General features: G+C 39.2%; 2 protein-coding genes across 4 annotated transcripts; one reads left to right on the top strand and one right to left on the bottom strand.

Annotated features, from left to right (window-relative positions):
* Positions 1-136: 136 nt before the first annotated feature.
* Positions 137-8,996, bottom strand: LOC147169559 (uncharacterized). Of its 3 annotated transcripts, none has more exons than XM_086082529.1 (9): positions 8,369-8,996; positions 6,795-6,885; positions 6,376-6,492; positions 5,905-6,196; positions 4,898-5,019; positions 3,808-4,063; positions 3,336-3,499; positions 2,076-2,342; positions 137-987 (listed from the first exon to the last, which is right to left on the bottom strand). In XM_086082529.1, exons 1-9 carry the CDS (start codon positions 8,525-8,527, stop codon positions 380-382), a joined length of 2,076 nt encoding a protein of 691 aa, XP_085938655.1. In that variant the 5' UTR covers positions 8,528-8,996; the 3' UTR covers positions 137-379. The 3 variants fall into 3 exon arrangements, with proteins under 3 accessions (XP_085938655.1, XP_085938656.1, XP_085938654.1); XM_086082530.1 differs by lacking the exon at positions 8,369-8,996 and adding an exon at positions 7,553-8,350 and having other exon boundaries at positions 6,795-6,988; XM_086082528.1 differs by lacking the exon at positions 8,369-8,996 and adding an exon at positions 7,510-8,350 and having other exon boundaries at positions 6,795-6,988.
* Positions 7,869-13,366, top strand: LOC147169560 (bifunctional apoptosis regulator-like). Its single transcript, XM_086082532.1, has 10 exons — positions 7,869-7,943; positions 8,404-8,649; positions 9,640-9,908; positions 10,142-10,240; positions 10,322-10,415; positions 10,565-10,734; positions 10,840-10,981; positions 11,978-12,157; positions 12,256-12,452; positions 12,521-13,366. The coding sequence occupies exons 2-10, from the start codon at positions 8,611-8,613 to the stop codon at positions 12,711-12,713; spliced, it is 1,383 nt and encodes a 460-aa protein (XP_085938658.1). The 5' UTR covers positions 7,869-7,943; positions 8,404-8,610; the 3' UTR covers positions 12,714-13,366.
* The last annotated feature ends 700 nt before the right edge of the window (positions 13,367-14,066 follow it).

Genomic DNA, 14,066 nt, shown 5'->3' on the forward strand with positions numbered 1-14,066 from the left:
TCCAAAATATTTAGAATATTTTCCAGTAGTTTGTTGTGTTTTACCTTACACAATAGTTGCGCTGTTTGAAACGATACAATGTCTGATGTCTTCACTTACTGTTTACAAAAATTAAGAAATAGTATGACACTCAAAGGATGTTCAGACAACTTATTTGATCATTTAGACAACACATTTTTGAGACATTCTTTTCATTAGGAAAGTAAAAGTCACTACAGTTATGTAAGTTACAACACTAAAAAAAAAAGTGTTCTTTAAATTGGAATGGGCAAAATTTGTAAGAAAAGTTACCTACAAAAAAAATACATTTTACTCAGATAACCATTCACATAATTGTAGCATGACACGTTCAACAAACACACTCATCAGACATTACTGATCATTCGCCACTTTTTTGTTTTGGTCTCCCCAAAGGTCTCGTTGGTGGTTTGGGTTTTTTGCCATGGATCATTCGATGTGCTTTAAAATTTTGGTAGAAACTAAAGGACTTTCCGCATACGTCGCAAATGTATGGTTTCTCTCCGGTGTGAACCCTCAGGTGCACTGTGAGGATTCCCGCCCTGGAGTAGCTTTTCCTGCAGATGGGGCACTGATGAGGCCGCTCCCCGCTATGAGTCAGGAGGTGCAGCTTCAGGTGGGAAGATTGGAAGAAGGCCTTGCCGCACTGCTTGCAATGGTAGTTCCTTTCGCCGCGGTGCTTCATCTTGTGCGCTTTGAGACCACCCGGGGTGACGTAAGCCTTGTCGCACTCGTTGCAGGGGAACGGCAATTCTCCGGTGTGAACGTGGCTGTGGAGTACTAAGGACATATGCTCTTTGAACGACTTGTTGCAATCGGGACAAGCGAACGGCTTCTTGTGACTCGCACGGTGTTCTTCCAGTTGCTCTCTCAGCGGAAAGTCCATTCCACACTCTCCGCACAAGTGAACGGTCACTGCTGGTTTTTTAGTGGGACTCTGCTTCTTCACTAGCTTCCAGTTTGAAGCTCCTGAAGGCAAAATATAAAACAATCATTTGTTATTTCACACTGTCTATACGTTTTCCCTCCAGAAAATTGAATGATGCAAGGGCCACTTTGACATTCTATATACCTTGAATTTATTAAAATTGCTAAAACCAAACCATTTTCTGTACCGCTTCTAAAATATACTTTATTAACTCATTCACTGCCATAAGTTCATTAAAAAAATATCATCAAAAATTAGGGGCAACGGGCGATTTTTTTTTTTTTTTAATTGTAATTAATTACATGACTTCACTAGTTAACTCACGATTAATCACAAATTTGTATATCTGTTCTAAATGTACAAATTTTCTAGGTTTTCATACTCTTGTGAACATAAGTGGAAAAAAATGTTAAATAGAAATAGTTAAAATGAATTTTTGACGTTTATAGCCGTCAATGGCAGTGAATGAATAAAAAAAGATTATTACAAATTCGGGGCATCAGGCGATTAAAATTTGTAATCGTAATTAATCACATGACTTCACTAGTTAACTCACGTTTAATCATATATTTTTTTATCTATTCTAAATGTACAATAAAAAAAAATTCTACGTTTTCATACTCTTGTTAACAAAAGTGGAAAACATTTTAAACTAATAGAAATAGTTAAAATTAAATTTTGACGTTTATAACCGTCAATGGCAGTGAATGAGTTAATAGTCCCAGAGCAGGAATTCAGTTGTTAGATATAAAAATAAAAACCTGTCTTTAAAAAAAACAAAAACACACACAAATAATTATCATTCAAATTATCATAATGAATTATCACGTTCAAGGCTGTGAACCAGCACTGTCATACGGAAACGCGGGTCTGCCAATTTTGACTGGGTTATGTCATTCGAACGTCTTGATCAAATAGTTTGAACGTATTAGAGTAAAACGTAGGCTCGATGGGAAAAACATTTTATTTTTTTCTCCCATAATGCCACTTGGTATTGACTTGTGCATGCGCAATTGTGGCGTTACCCTGTGGCATTATGGGAAAAAAATGAAATGTTTCCCATTTTAATATTTAGCCTACATTTTACCAATACGTTCAAACGATTTTACATCTTTAAAAATCTTCTTACCTTTGTGAACCTTCATGTGTGTTTTGAGGTTTCCAGCCTGCGTGAATCCTCTTGCGCATATGACACACTTGAAAGGTTTTTTCCCTGAGTGGATGACAAGATGGCGCTGCAGGGCCGCATTACGTGGGAATGATTTTTCACAGTCCGGACAGTTGAAGCTCTTCTTGGGTCCGCGCTGCTGCTGGTTCGACTTGGGAACCTCCGATGTATTTTGAAGGCGCTCGCCGGTGCTGTGCTCATCGTCCGGTTTTGACTTGATGATTTCCTCTATTGAACAAAAGAAACGGTTAGATTATATAAATCTAATAATTTTTGGCCACCCATAAAACGGGCAAGAGGCATTTGTCATTTACCTATGTCAACTGAAATAAATATAACGCATTATATAATGGTAGTACTTTATAAAAACATTATTTTACAGTTTGTGTTCAAATAGCCGTAGCCTAAAGGTTATAAAACACCACAACACCAATGCTATTCGTTAGCCTGTCGACTGCATTTTAAATAGTTGTTTGTTGCTTTCCTAAGGCAAGGTTTTAAATAGAGAACGTGTAATTCTTAGTTTTATGTTTAATTTGACAAATATATCCTAACAGGAAGTGGGAATAAATAAGAATTGTTGACTTGATCTTCTAAACTTCTGCTTGTTATGAACTAAGCGGAGCTGTGTTCACTGTCACCAAACAAAACTCGTATTAATAGTCAAAGCAAAAAACAAAAAATACAGCTCATACTTCAAAAAACTTAAAATTGTAAGAGAAAATAAATAACTCCTGGGTAAAAAATATGCAAATATTAGGAAACGATACAATGGAACAATAATATATTTGATATATTGAATATGATGAATATTAGAATAAAAACAAATAAACAAATTATTAAATATTATTAGATAAAAATATAAACCATTACAAAATAAAACATATTGACCAAAATTATTAGATGACAAATGTACAATATTAAAAAAAAAATTATATATATATTTTTTAAGGTTAAAAAACTTTTTTTAATCAAATAAAAAATTGTAATGACATTACTAAAAAAAATTTTTTTTTAAAGAATTATAATTATTTATACAGTATATACTGTACCTGTAGAAGCCACATATTTGAAGAATGCCTGAACTTCATGACTTGCATAACTTTGCCAACTAAATTACTCGTTATCGAGGGGGAAAAAAACTGGCATACAAAACAGATTTTTCCATGTGAACTACTTCAGATCTTCCAAGAGCTTGTAGTGCCAAAATTTCAGTCTCACCGGAAAGTAAGAGTGAGGCTCCAACAGTTGATAATGACTCTGACTCCGACTCCGACTCTAACTCTGACTCTGACTCCGACTCCAGGGTGTCAGATGAAAGATAAATTTTCTTGGTGTTCTGCAAGGGACATTGCTCTGAAGATCTTTTACGCTCCTTGTGATCCCTGAAATGCCACAAAACATTTTACAGCAGGAATATACGTCAATGTTGAGTGAAGAGTGAGGACAGAACCACCACATGTATATGAACACACAACTTCTACGATTCATCAATAAAAATAAAAAATCTGCTTTTTAAAAAGTTACTCAGGCATTACTTTCTCTCAAGAAAGCTAATTTCCTCAAATAGTAGCATCTGCTCTAAACCTGAATTTATTGCCTATTTTTTTGGCTCTCAAGTGGCATCATTTGGATATGTGTCATGGCAGCATTAAATAAACAAGCAAACATATAATATGACACAAAAACCTACCAGTCACAATCGCCTGCTGAGTACTCTGGACCACTGTCCTGCTCCACTGTGATGCCACTAGGACGTGACTTGTCTTCGGAGCACTCGTGGGATTTTAAGAAACCTTCGTTTTCTGCCGTCTTGCCACATTCGGGATAAGCGTCAGGTTCAATGCGACTGTTGTTGCTTTCCACTGGTCTAGTCTTCATAATATCATATAGGCGAACCGTCACTCGTGACTCACTCATCGCCTCAGCTATCGTCCAGTTTGACTGTCCTGGGACAAAAAAAAACACATTCATTATTGCTATTTGTTAGCCTGTCTACTGCATTTTGCATTGTTAGCATTTGTTAGCTTATTCAGGCAAAGCAAAGTGATTGCTTTAAATAATTTGACATTTTCTTTGTTTTCTGTTTCATTTGACAGTGGATGTCAACTGGGGGTGGCGATAAAGAATTGTTCACTATTTGCTACCATAAAGGTCTCAGATTCATCGTCAAAAAAGAAAAGGAAACAAACGCTCATACTTAAAAAAAACTGGGGTCCTCATATTCTAACTCAAGGCTATATTGGGCAAAAAAAAAAGCACTAATATTATGGGGGGAAACGCCTACTGGAGGAAAAATATGCAAATGCGGGAAAAAATACATTACGACAACAATACAATATTATGAAGAATGTTCAGAAATAGTACAAACTACAAGTTTAAGCTAAATATTTGCAGAAAAAAATAATTAGACTAAATGATACAAATACAAACATTATGACAAAATAGAAAATACAAAATATAAACCAAAAATATGACAAATAAACAATTAGAAAAAAAAATTAAAAAACATTACAAAAATACTAAATCAAAGACATAAAATGGTTAAATAATAAACATTTATAAATATGAAACAATCATGAAAAAGAAAAGATGGTACTAAATAAATGTTTTCCACAATGATCCTATTAGAATGTCTGAATTTCAGGATGATTTCAACTTGCTGACGAGCTTACTTGTTACAAAACACACACAAATAAACTAGGCAATGGTAGAATTGTTTCATGCAAACTACTTCAGTTAAGCTCTTTCAAGATTTTGAAGTGGCAAATGTTTAGTCTTACCAGAAAGTAATGGTGTGTCTCCAACAGTCGATAATGACTCTGGAGTTTCAGATGTGAGATTATCCTTCTTGGTATTCGGCGAGGGACGTTGCTCCGAGGATCTTTGGATCTTCTTGTGATTCCTGAAACGCCCAAAATCATTTTACAACAGGAGTGCCTGTCCACCCTCAAACAGTAGCAACTAAATAGAACATTATTTTCTATTTTATTTCATGGTGATGTAATTGAATATCTGCAAAATGGAATTGCTGACGGCGGCCAATGAAATAATATGGAGGTTACCTCATGTAAATCAATCATGGGGAATAATCAAACACGGCCATCTAAATGCTACCGTTTACTTCAGGTTCCGTCAATATAATGGCGTGGCTGCAATCACATTCTAACTTGTGTTAAATTTAAAACAGCCTCTAATTGGCCCTAAATGAAGTTGAGATGTTCTAGTATGCTTTCTTTTGCCGTTTTTCTTGTGCAAACACTGACTGCTTACTGTTCATAATTCGAATTTATAGGTCATATTAACTCATTCACTGCCATTGACGGCTATAGACGTCAAACATGCATTTGAACTGTTTCTATTAATTTTACTTTTGTTAATAAGAGTATGAAAACCTAAAACAATGTTTGATATTGTATTTAGAACAGATATCAAATTTGTTGCAATTTTTAAAATTGTAATTAATCACATGACTTCACTCGTTAACTCACAATTAATCACAAATTGTGTATCTGTTCTAAATGTACAATAAAAAAAAATCTAGGTTTTCACACTCTTGTTAACAAAAGTGGTAAAAAATGTTAAACTAATAAAAATAGTTCAAATTAATTTTTGACGTCTATAGCCGTCAATGGCAGTGAATGCGTTAATAGAGAAATACGTTTTGAAATTATTTATTTTAGTCTATTTTTTTTTTATACCACAAAAACCTGGCATTTGAAAAAGGTGTGTGTGTAGACTTTTTATATCCACTGTACATAGATCTTTAACTGAAAACAAAAAAACATACCAAACACAATTGCCGGGTATGTAGTCTGGATCGCTGTTCTGCTCCTTTATGATGTCATCATAAGGCGACATATCATCAGAGTCCTTGTCAAAAGATTCTTCTTTGGAGCACTCGTGGGTTCTTAAGAACTTTTTGTTTTCTGACATCTTGCCACATTTGAGACAAGCGTAAGGCTCCTTCTGACTGTTGTCGCTTTCCATCGGTGTATCCTCGAGAGGATCACATACACGGACCGTCACTTGTGACAATTTCAGGGCATCCGTCTCCTCAGCTATCGTCCATTTTGACTGTCCTAAGGCAAACACATTTATTCAGTTTTTACATAAAGGTACAGATGACAGCAACCTATCCACAAGCATCTAATATGTGAAGAAGAGCATTCAGTAGACGGACAAACAAGAATTAAAAAGTGGCCTAGCCAAGTGCGTCAAAAGAGCTGGTCAAGTACGGCATAACGGGACAGACACCTACGGGTGGGAAATCCCGAGTCGTCGTCGTCGTCATGCGATCCGCATGACTCCTGCTTTGGTTCCAGAAGCTGCTCATCAACGCTTTGTTCATCCTCGGGTTCTGATTTGACGTCTTTCTCTAAACGATAACACACAAAAGGTTGTCTTTTAGGGGTGACAGGTTTGTCATCATCATAGGTACATAACAAAATGACCCAAGGTAAATTCTTAGCAGTGCAGTGAACTTTGTTCGAACATGAACGGTTGGTAACTCAGAAATGTACTTAACCCATAACAGTGCGGTGGACATCATAACTCCTTTGTCAACTGTACAGGCATATTTGCGTTTCATTTTAACGTCATAACTGACATACAAGTCAAGTGAAACACGAGCCCAGCAGTTGCCACACTACAGTACTTGTTAGGACCGATCTTTACTACCTTCTTTTATGCTGCAAAATGGATGATGTAGGTGTAGTCTCGACTCTACAGGTGCCGCTCGTCGCTCTGGAGTGTCAGATGGGAGATTCTCCTGAAGGATGGACACCTGAAGTTGACAATCATATCCATTTGACTCCTTGTTATTGGTCAAAAAGGGACATTCCCCAGATGTTCTTGTAGTCACATTCTCATACCTGAAACACCACCAAGATATTTTTTTACATCAACATCAGAACTTTGAAGGAGCTGGAAACACTTCTGCCAAGTTTTGACTGACGAATGTGGACTAGATTGGCTCAATAACTTTATCAGACATGTATTCAAATGACAGTCCATCCATATGCAAGTCCGTGGTATACATTCACTGGCGCAGAATTTGTACTTGTGGTTTTCTCGCAATTCACGGCAAAATAGCGCCAGCAAGAGAACTGTCGGCAAAATAATCCACTTCGATAAACTGTCGGAAAAGGGAACCTGTGCTCTTTCAGAAGGATACAAACTAAATGTTTAATGAAAACTGAGTTACAGTATATCATGAAGTAAATGACTGCAAGGCAGCATATTTGTAACAAAAACCGACTATTTCGCTAAGAGTTTTGGAAAGCATGACATCAAAAAAAAAGAAAGAAGAGTAATAGAATTCATAAGAAAGGGGCATACTCTTTTTGGGGTCGTGTTTTAAAAATTCTAAATGCACGCACAAACGTACTCTTACCAGTCAAGAAGAAAGAAGGCGACAGCAGCATCACTTTCTATACCTTGTTTGCTCTTCAGGTCTCTCCATCTGCCAAAAGCAGCACCAATGTAAATTCTGGATTTGTCGGGAAGTTTTCGGCCAGGACGTTTTCTTTTAGGTGTGGTACGTGGTTTCCAATGACTGTAATAGATGTGGTCATCCATTCCAATTTTACGCTTTCGGAGATAGTACGACGGGATACATTTTCAATGCTCTCTCTGCGCGGACCGGAAACTCTTTTTCTTCTTCTTTGATTCAGGCAGGTAGCATCTTGCGAATATGGTGCATTTCCGCCATCTTCTGTGCTGGAGTCTGGGTCAATATGTACATTTTTAACCACACCTGATAACCAATGGCTTGGTATTTATGGGTAGTTTTTATCCCGTGTTGGATCAAAATGTTGACCCAATGTGGTAGGTCAAATCTTTAACCCACTGTGCTGGGTATAATTAACCCAACATTGGCTCGGTCCCTTTTGGATTCAGATCGGGGTTAACTGTTTCAGCCATTTTTGGTTACTTTGGGTTATGTAGATATATTTTGATGTTTACCCGAGAGTTAAGCTATTTGACATACACGATGATGTTTTAGCCAAATAACAACTTGAGCATTTTGCCATCAAGTAATCACTTACTGTCAATCTGTGATGTGGTACCATCTTTTTTCCACTTTGTGTCAATTTGTTTCTCCTTTTGGTGTTTCATGTACAACGTAGTGTTTTTACATTTTGTAATTCGGTGTTGTTTAAAAATGTTTTGTACAAATATAGTGAGGATATTCTTAGTCTGGGTCACTTGGGTGTGCACGAAATGAACAGTAATATAGTTAAGTAGCCTACTGTTACACTGTGACGACTGTTGCCACTTCTGCAAGGCTGCCTCCACGTGGAGGTGTTTTGACCCCCACGCACGCCGAGGAAGAACACGATGAGGAAGAGGAAGATGACACGCTGGCGTCTACGTGCACTTGGGAAAGCAGAGAGCGGATTGAGATTCATGTCGACGTCATTGCTCTCTTTCACGGATTACAGTAATTAGTTTTGAGTTCGCTGGTAGAACATCTGCAAACCGCAAGCGGACCATGACGTCACCAGTCGGCGGCGGCACGGTCTCCCCAAAGGTACGTGCTAGCTCCGTGGCTAATTTAGCAACCATAATAATGATTTCAACTCGGCCGTTCGCTCTCTTTTTTACGGTCGGCTATCATAGCAATAAGGCAAGCTCGTGACAATGCGATGTCTGTCGTGGAAGTAGCTCGCAAGCTAACTCGTCAAAACTTTTAACAAGTACAAACGATTATGTTCAAATTTCGAAGTATAATGGCATCACCTCGTTGGTTTCGTAAATAAGTAACAACACACGACGTCACAGATACGAACCTAATTTAGTCCACTACACTATTTTGTTTGAACGCCTTTTTAGATGACATTTGGCTCGTGTTTTACAGTTATATGTTTGCTACACTTTTTTTTTTAATACTGGATATGAAAATATATCCCTCTCTTTGGAAAAAAAACCCATTATAAACATTTATATGTTCAATTGTTTTAGTGTCTGCATGTTCACTAGTAACTGCAACTACTGCAATGCAGATTTTTCAGAACCAAAAGTGAAACGAACTTGTACGTCATTTCACAAAATTAAAAGAAATCACGAGAGTTCACTTAAAATCTGCCAAATTATTGACGTTTGTAGAAGTATAGATGGCTATTGATAAGTACGTGGCAGATAAAGTAGAACATTCATATATTATGTAAACCCCATCCTGTTATGGAGCCTATCCCAGCGGCCTGGGCAAAAGGCAGACGACATACACCCTGACCCTGGACTGGGTGCCTGTCAAGGGAACATATTGGACACACGCAACTGTTCACACATTAGCAATTAGTTAGTAGGAACGGCAAATGGCAAACATACATAACATTCAGCATTTATATTAAATTGTTAAACCAGATGTAAATTAAGGCATCATCATAAAGGGTCTTTCGTGACTCCAACCTTGTCTCGCACACAAAGCAAAACAGTCACAAAGGTAGTAGTATCACTATTAGGTTAATTTATCTTGCTGGTGACAACATTTCACATTTACGTTCTGTCATTTCTGCCCCAGATGCATGGACTGAATTCACCATCTTGCACCCTGGACGCATGTGAAGGAGACCCCTCCCCATCACAGTCTTCCAAGAACGACCAAATCTCAGAGCAAGACTTCTCCTGCCACTGCTGCTTCGATGTCCTGGTGAACCCCACCACCTTGACCTGCGGCCACAACTACTGCCGCCACTGTCTGGCCCTGTGGTGGGAGTCCTCTCGCAAGAACGAGTGTCCCGAGTGCCGCCAGAGGTGGGAGGGCTTTCCCAAAGTCAACATACTGCTGAGGTAGGATTTTTCACAAGGAGGCTACATCGGTGAATGTTTCTTTCAGGCCACATCTATGCCCGCATTTCATTTATGAGTCTTTTATACGGCAACTTACACTCCGGGAGAGAAAATAATTTATAAATGGAACCTCCAAAGTTGAATGCAGCCTGTTGATGCTGGTTTGCTGCAGCAAAAAAAAAAAAAAAAAAAAGTACATGTGTACACATTCACGTCTGTGTTCACCCTGCCAGAGAAGCAACTAACAAGTTGTTCAGCGAGGTTGTGCAGCGGAGGCGAGTGGAGATCCAAGATAACCCCAAAATCTCCCGAATTCTACTGGCGTTTGAGAGGTGAGAGCGTCTCCTGATGATGCGTCGCTTTGGGAAGTGACGCCGTCCACTTTCTGAGTTCAATATGTTTTGTGCGTTTAGATATGGCGACAATCTGGGCAAGTCAAGGACCAAGCAGTACAAAGTCGTGGGCTTCGTCTTCTCTGCAGTCTTCGCCGTGCTCTTATGTGTAGCGGTATGTTAAATGATGGATTTGATTTCATATGATGTTAAATATATGCACTACAACTAGAAGAGGATTGTTGAACTACAAACTGGTAGGAACTATTTTTGTTGTCATTTACTGTATAAAGACTAAAGCTACTGTAACAAATATATATGCAGGTGTCGTTGCTGTTGTATCAGTGGAGCAGCAGCCATGAAGTGGAGCTAGAGGACCAGTTGGACAGTCAGTCTATTTTGCGATGGACGCCAGAGGAAACGATTTTCTGGCTGGAGCACTTGGGACCTGGATTGTCCAGCAAGTCCTTTCAGCCGGGCAGTCCCAATGGCAGGTACAGTGGATAAAAAAAAAAAAAGTCTATGCACCTCTGTTCAAATGCCAGGTTTTTATGCGGCAGTGTACGCACAATGTATGTTCTAACTTCACTGACTTTCAGAATGCTGATGTTGCTGGAGGAAAAGGAGTTGTTGAAGCCGCCTTACCAAATCCATGATCAGGCTTTCCGGCACGCCATTCTGACTGAACTGTATAGAATTCAAGCCCTCGAGCGAATACCTCAGAACCTGTGGGAATACAAGGCAAGCACAATGTTATATCTTTGCCATTTTTTTTGATACCTTGACTTAAAAGTTGAACAAAGTCAGTAACTCTGTTTACTAGTACGGTGGAACCTCGATGTAATGGACCTGGATCCGATGGACTCCAGATTTAATAGACATAAAAGTAATGTGCAGTTCACTCAAAATATGTCAGTCGGTTTTCTCCTGAATTGACGGTAATCAACAGATAGAGACTGCTACACGTGCTACACTGGTTGTAACCTTGTGACAGATACGCGGCACGTCCGTTTGCCTGCTCTCGTCAGCAGGCAAATGGACGTGCTAATATGGCAGCCATATTGGCAGGGGCGTCTTAACCATCAGAGGCAGGCAATGCATGAACATACATGGCAGCCATGTTGGTAGAGTAGGCTAACGGATAGGACGACGTAGCAGCCATGTTGGCAGGGGTGACTTTTCCATCAGAGGACATATGTGGTGGCAGCCATGTTGGTAGAGCAGGCTCGCGGTTGTGCCGATGTGGCAGCCATATTGGCAGGGGCAACTTCCCTATCAAACCCAACGCATGGACATGAGTGGCAGCCATGTTGGTAGGGGCAACAGTCCCAGAAAATCAGCTTAGCGTCACCCGTGGCTCAAAAGGAGTGTGTCCTATGTAATCATTTGTGTTTATTTGGGGTGTTCCGATCACGGTTTTATGGTGCCGATTTCGATGCCGATCATCCATGAGTGAGATCTGTCAATGCAGAGTTCTCATTTTGCATTTGTGTTTTTGACCGTCCCGTTCAATAAATGGCTCTCCTTGCCCACATGTGAGGGCATTACATCACCTTAATTGCGCCATTTTTTTCCCACTTCACTCGAGGGTGTGGCGTATCCGAAGCTCGCTTGTAAATCAAAATATTGCCTTACAAAATTGTAACGTAAAACTTGTAAATTGGGACACTTGTAAGTCAAAGTACACTGTACAATAAATGGATGCTTGGTAACCATGTTCTTCTCTCTTTCCATCAGGCAGCCAATTCAGGGAAGTCTCTGTTCCTGCTTTACGCCATGAAGCGCTCCCCTCGCCTAACGCTCTTCTACTTGTACTTATTTGACTACTCGGAAACCTTCCTGCCCTTCTTGCACACCTGCTGCCCGTCCATTGTGCTCGCCAGTCAACCGGTGGGGAGTCTGCTCTTCAACGAGCAGGTGACACTTTCCCAAACTGTACTCTGAAGTGACCCCCCCCCCCCCCCCCCCTCCCTACATCCACAATGTGACAACACGGTGGTGTTCTCGCTCCTTAGACGGAACCCAACTGGCAACAGTGGAGTGAGTTCATGGTCAAGTACTTCCTACTCCCATACCAGCTCATCGCTGAGTTTGCCTGGGATTGGCTGTCCGTCCACTACTGGACCTCTTGCTTCGTTATCGTCCATGCTGTGCTACTGTCAATGTTGGAGTGCTGCTCGCTGTGGAGACTTTGGACCACAGCTAGAATCAGGTATGCCGCCTACTCTTCCCTTTTAATTTTTTTTTAACCACTCCCACACGCTTTTGTTTCCTCATTAGGACACTCCCTGGCATGATGTGGAACCACGTGTGGACGATGTTGTCTCAGGGAATCGCCTTTGGGCTCATGTGGCCTCTGGTGCCCCAGCTGGTCTGCAACTGCCTCTTCTACTGGGCCCTCTACATCAGCCCCCTCATGAACATAGACCTGTTGGTGCAGCAACTTAGGCACCCGGGAACGGCGGTCCATTAATGCAGGCTGCGCGCTGCTAAATGCAGCAACGTCTTGTTGGATTATCACTTGTTTTGCCAACGTACATGCAGCTGGTTCATTCGCTGTGCGAAGTTGTACTTTATCCCGATCATCTTTCTGCTGCACGATATTGGACGAGAGGGACGCAGGACGACGATGGCAGAGCTGTGCATTCGCAAACCATGTTGCCTACACGCATGGGCCTGAGAACTTTGTTTTGACTGATCCATGTGCCGATGTATAAACTCGGCTTTGGAAGCAAATGTGTTTAGAAACACTATGTTGTAATTTTATTTTGTGTATTTTTTAGATTTTTTTTGCACAACCTGTCTGTCTCCACATTCGTTGTACCTAATTTAACTGCCTAATCTTTGTAGCGTAGATGTTTATTGACACTTGTGGAGTTTGTTTTAACACATCTCTACAATAAGACTACCAAGGAAGAACATTCCAGAATATATTTGATTTTACTTCTAATAAATTAAGCATTGCACATTTTTTAATAAAAGCAGAATATTATGTATACCTGCTTTTGCCCTTTTGAAGGTCAATTTGATTTTGTGTTTATTTGCACTTAAATGTTCAACACTGTTTTTTTTTTTCTTACAGCATTTTTATGTTAATTGAAAATAAAGAAATACTATTAAGGATAAGATGGTGTTTGCTTTTTTTATTTTTTATTTTTAGCTTTATACAGGTTGTCCAGTTCTTTTGATTAAGAAAAAAATCTTACAAAAGCAATAGATATGCTTTTCAGATTTATTATATGAAATCAATGGTTATTCAAGTTTTTAATTACATTTGTGTATTTCGTGTTCCCTGTTGATAATATAGGTTCTGTTAAATGCAACAAAAATTGCTACTGATCAAGGAAATGCACAATATGGTCACTATGGTGGTTTATTGAAACAAAATCTGGTAAATGGACTGAGAAAATCCAGAATTCTGATTGTGGGGAACAACGGCATTGTATATTATATTATTAGTATATTCTCAGATTATTATACTCATTTGCTTTTGCCTTTGTAACTATAAAAAAATTAATTTGTTCAAACGTGAAGAGACTTTATGGACAACATGTATTTATTTTTCAACAGTACTATTTAAACATACTATATATTTTTTAAATATACTTCTGTTGATGCTCACAGCACCCTAAAACAAAACAAAATAAATTATTTGTTGGACAAATGAGCCATTACCGTCCTCCAGTGGTATTCAAACGGGTCAAACAACTGACGTCACTACAACATAGGGACCGTCTTTCAAGACCGCATAAATCACCACACGCATATTTTATAAGAGCATATTATGCATTAGTATTTACAATGTCTATAATATTTATTTATCCAT

This window comes from Leptonotus elevatus, chromosome 8 (assembly GCF_054856555.1).
Source record: "Leptonotus elevatus isolate MCC_2025b chromosome 8, RoL_Lele_1.0, whole genome shotgun sequence".
NCBI classification, from domain to species: domain Eukaryota; kingdom Metazoa; phylum Chordata; class Actinopteri; order Syngnathiformes; family Syngnathidae; genus Leptonotus; species Leptonotus elevatus.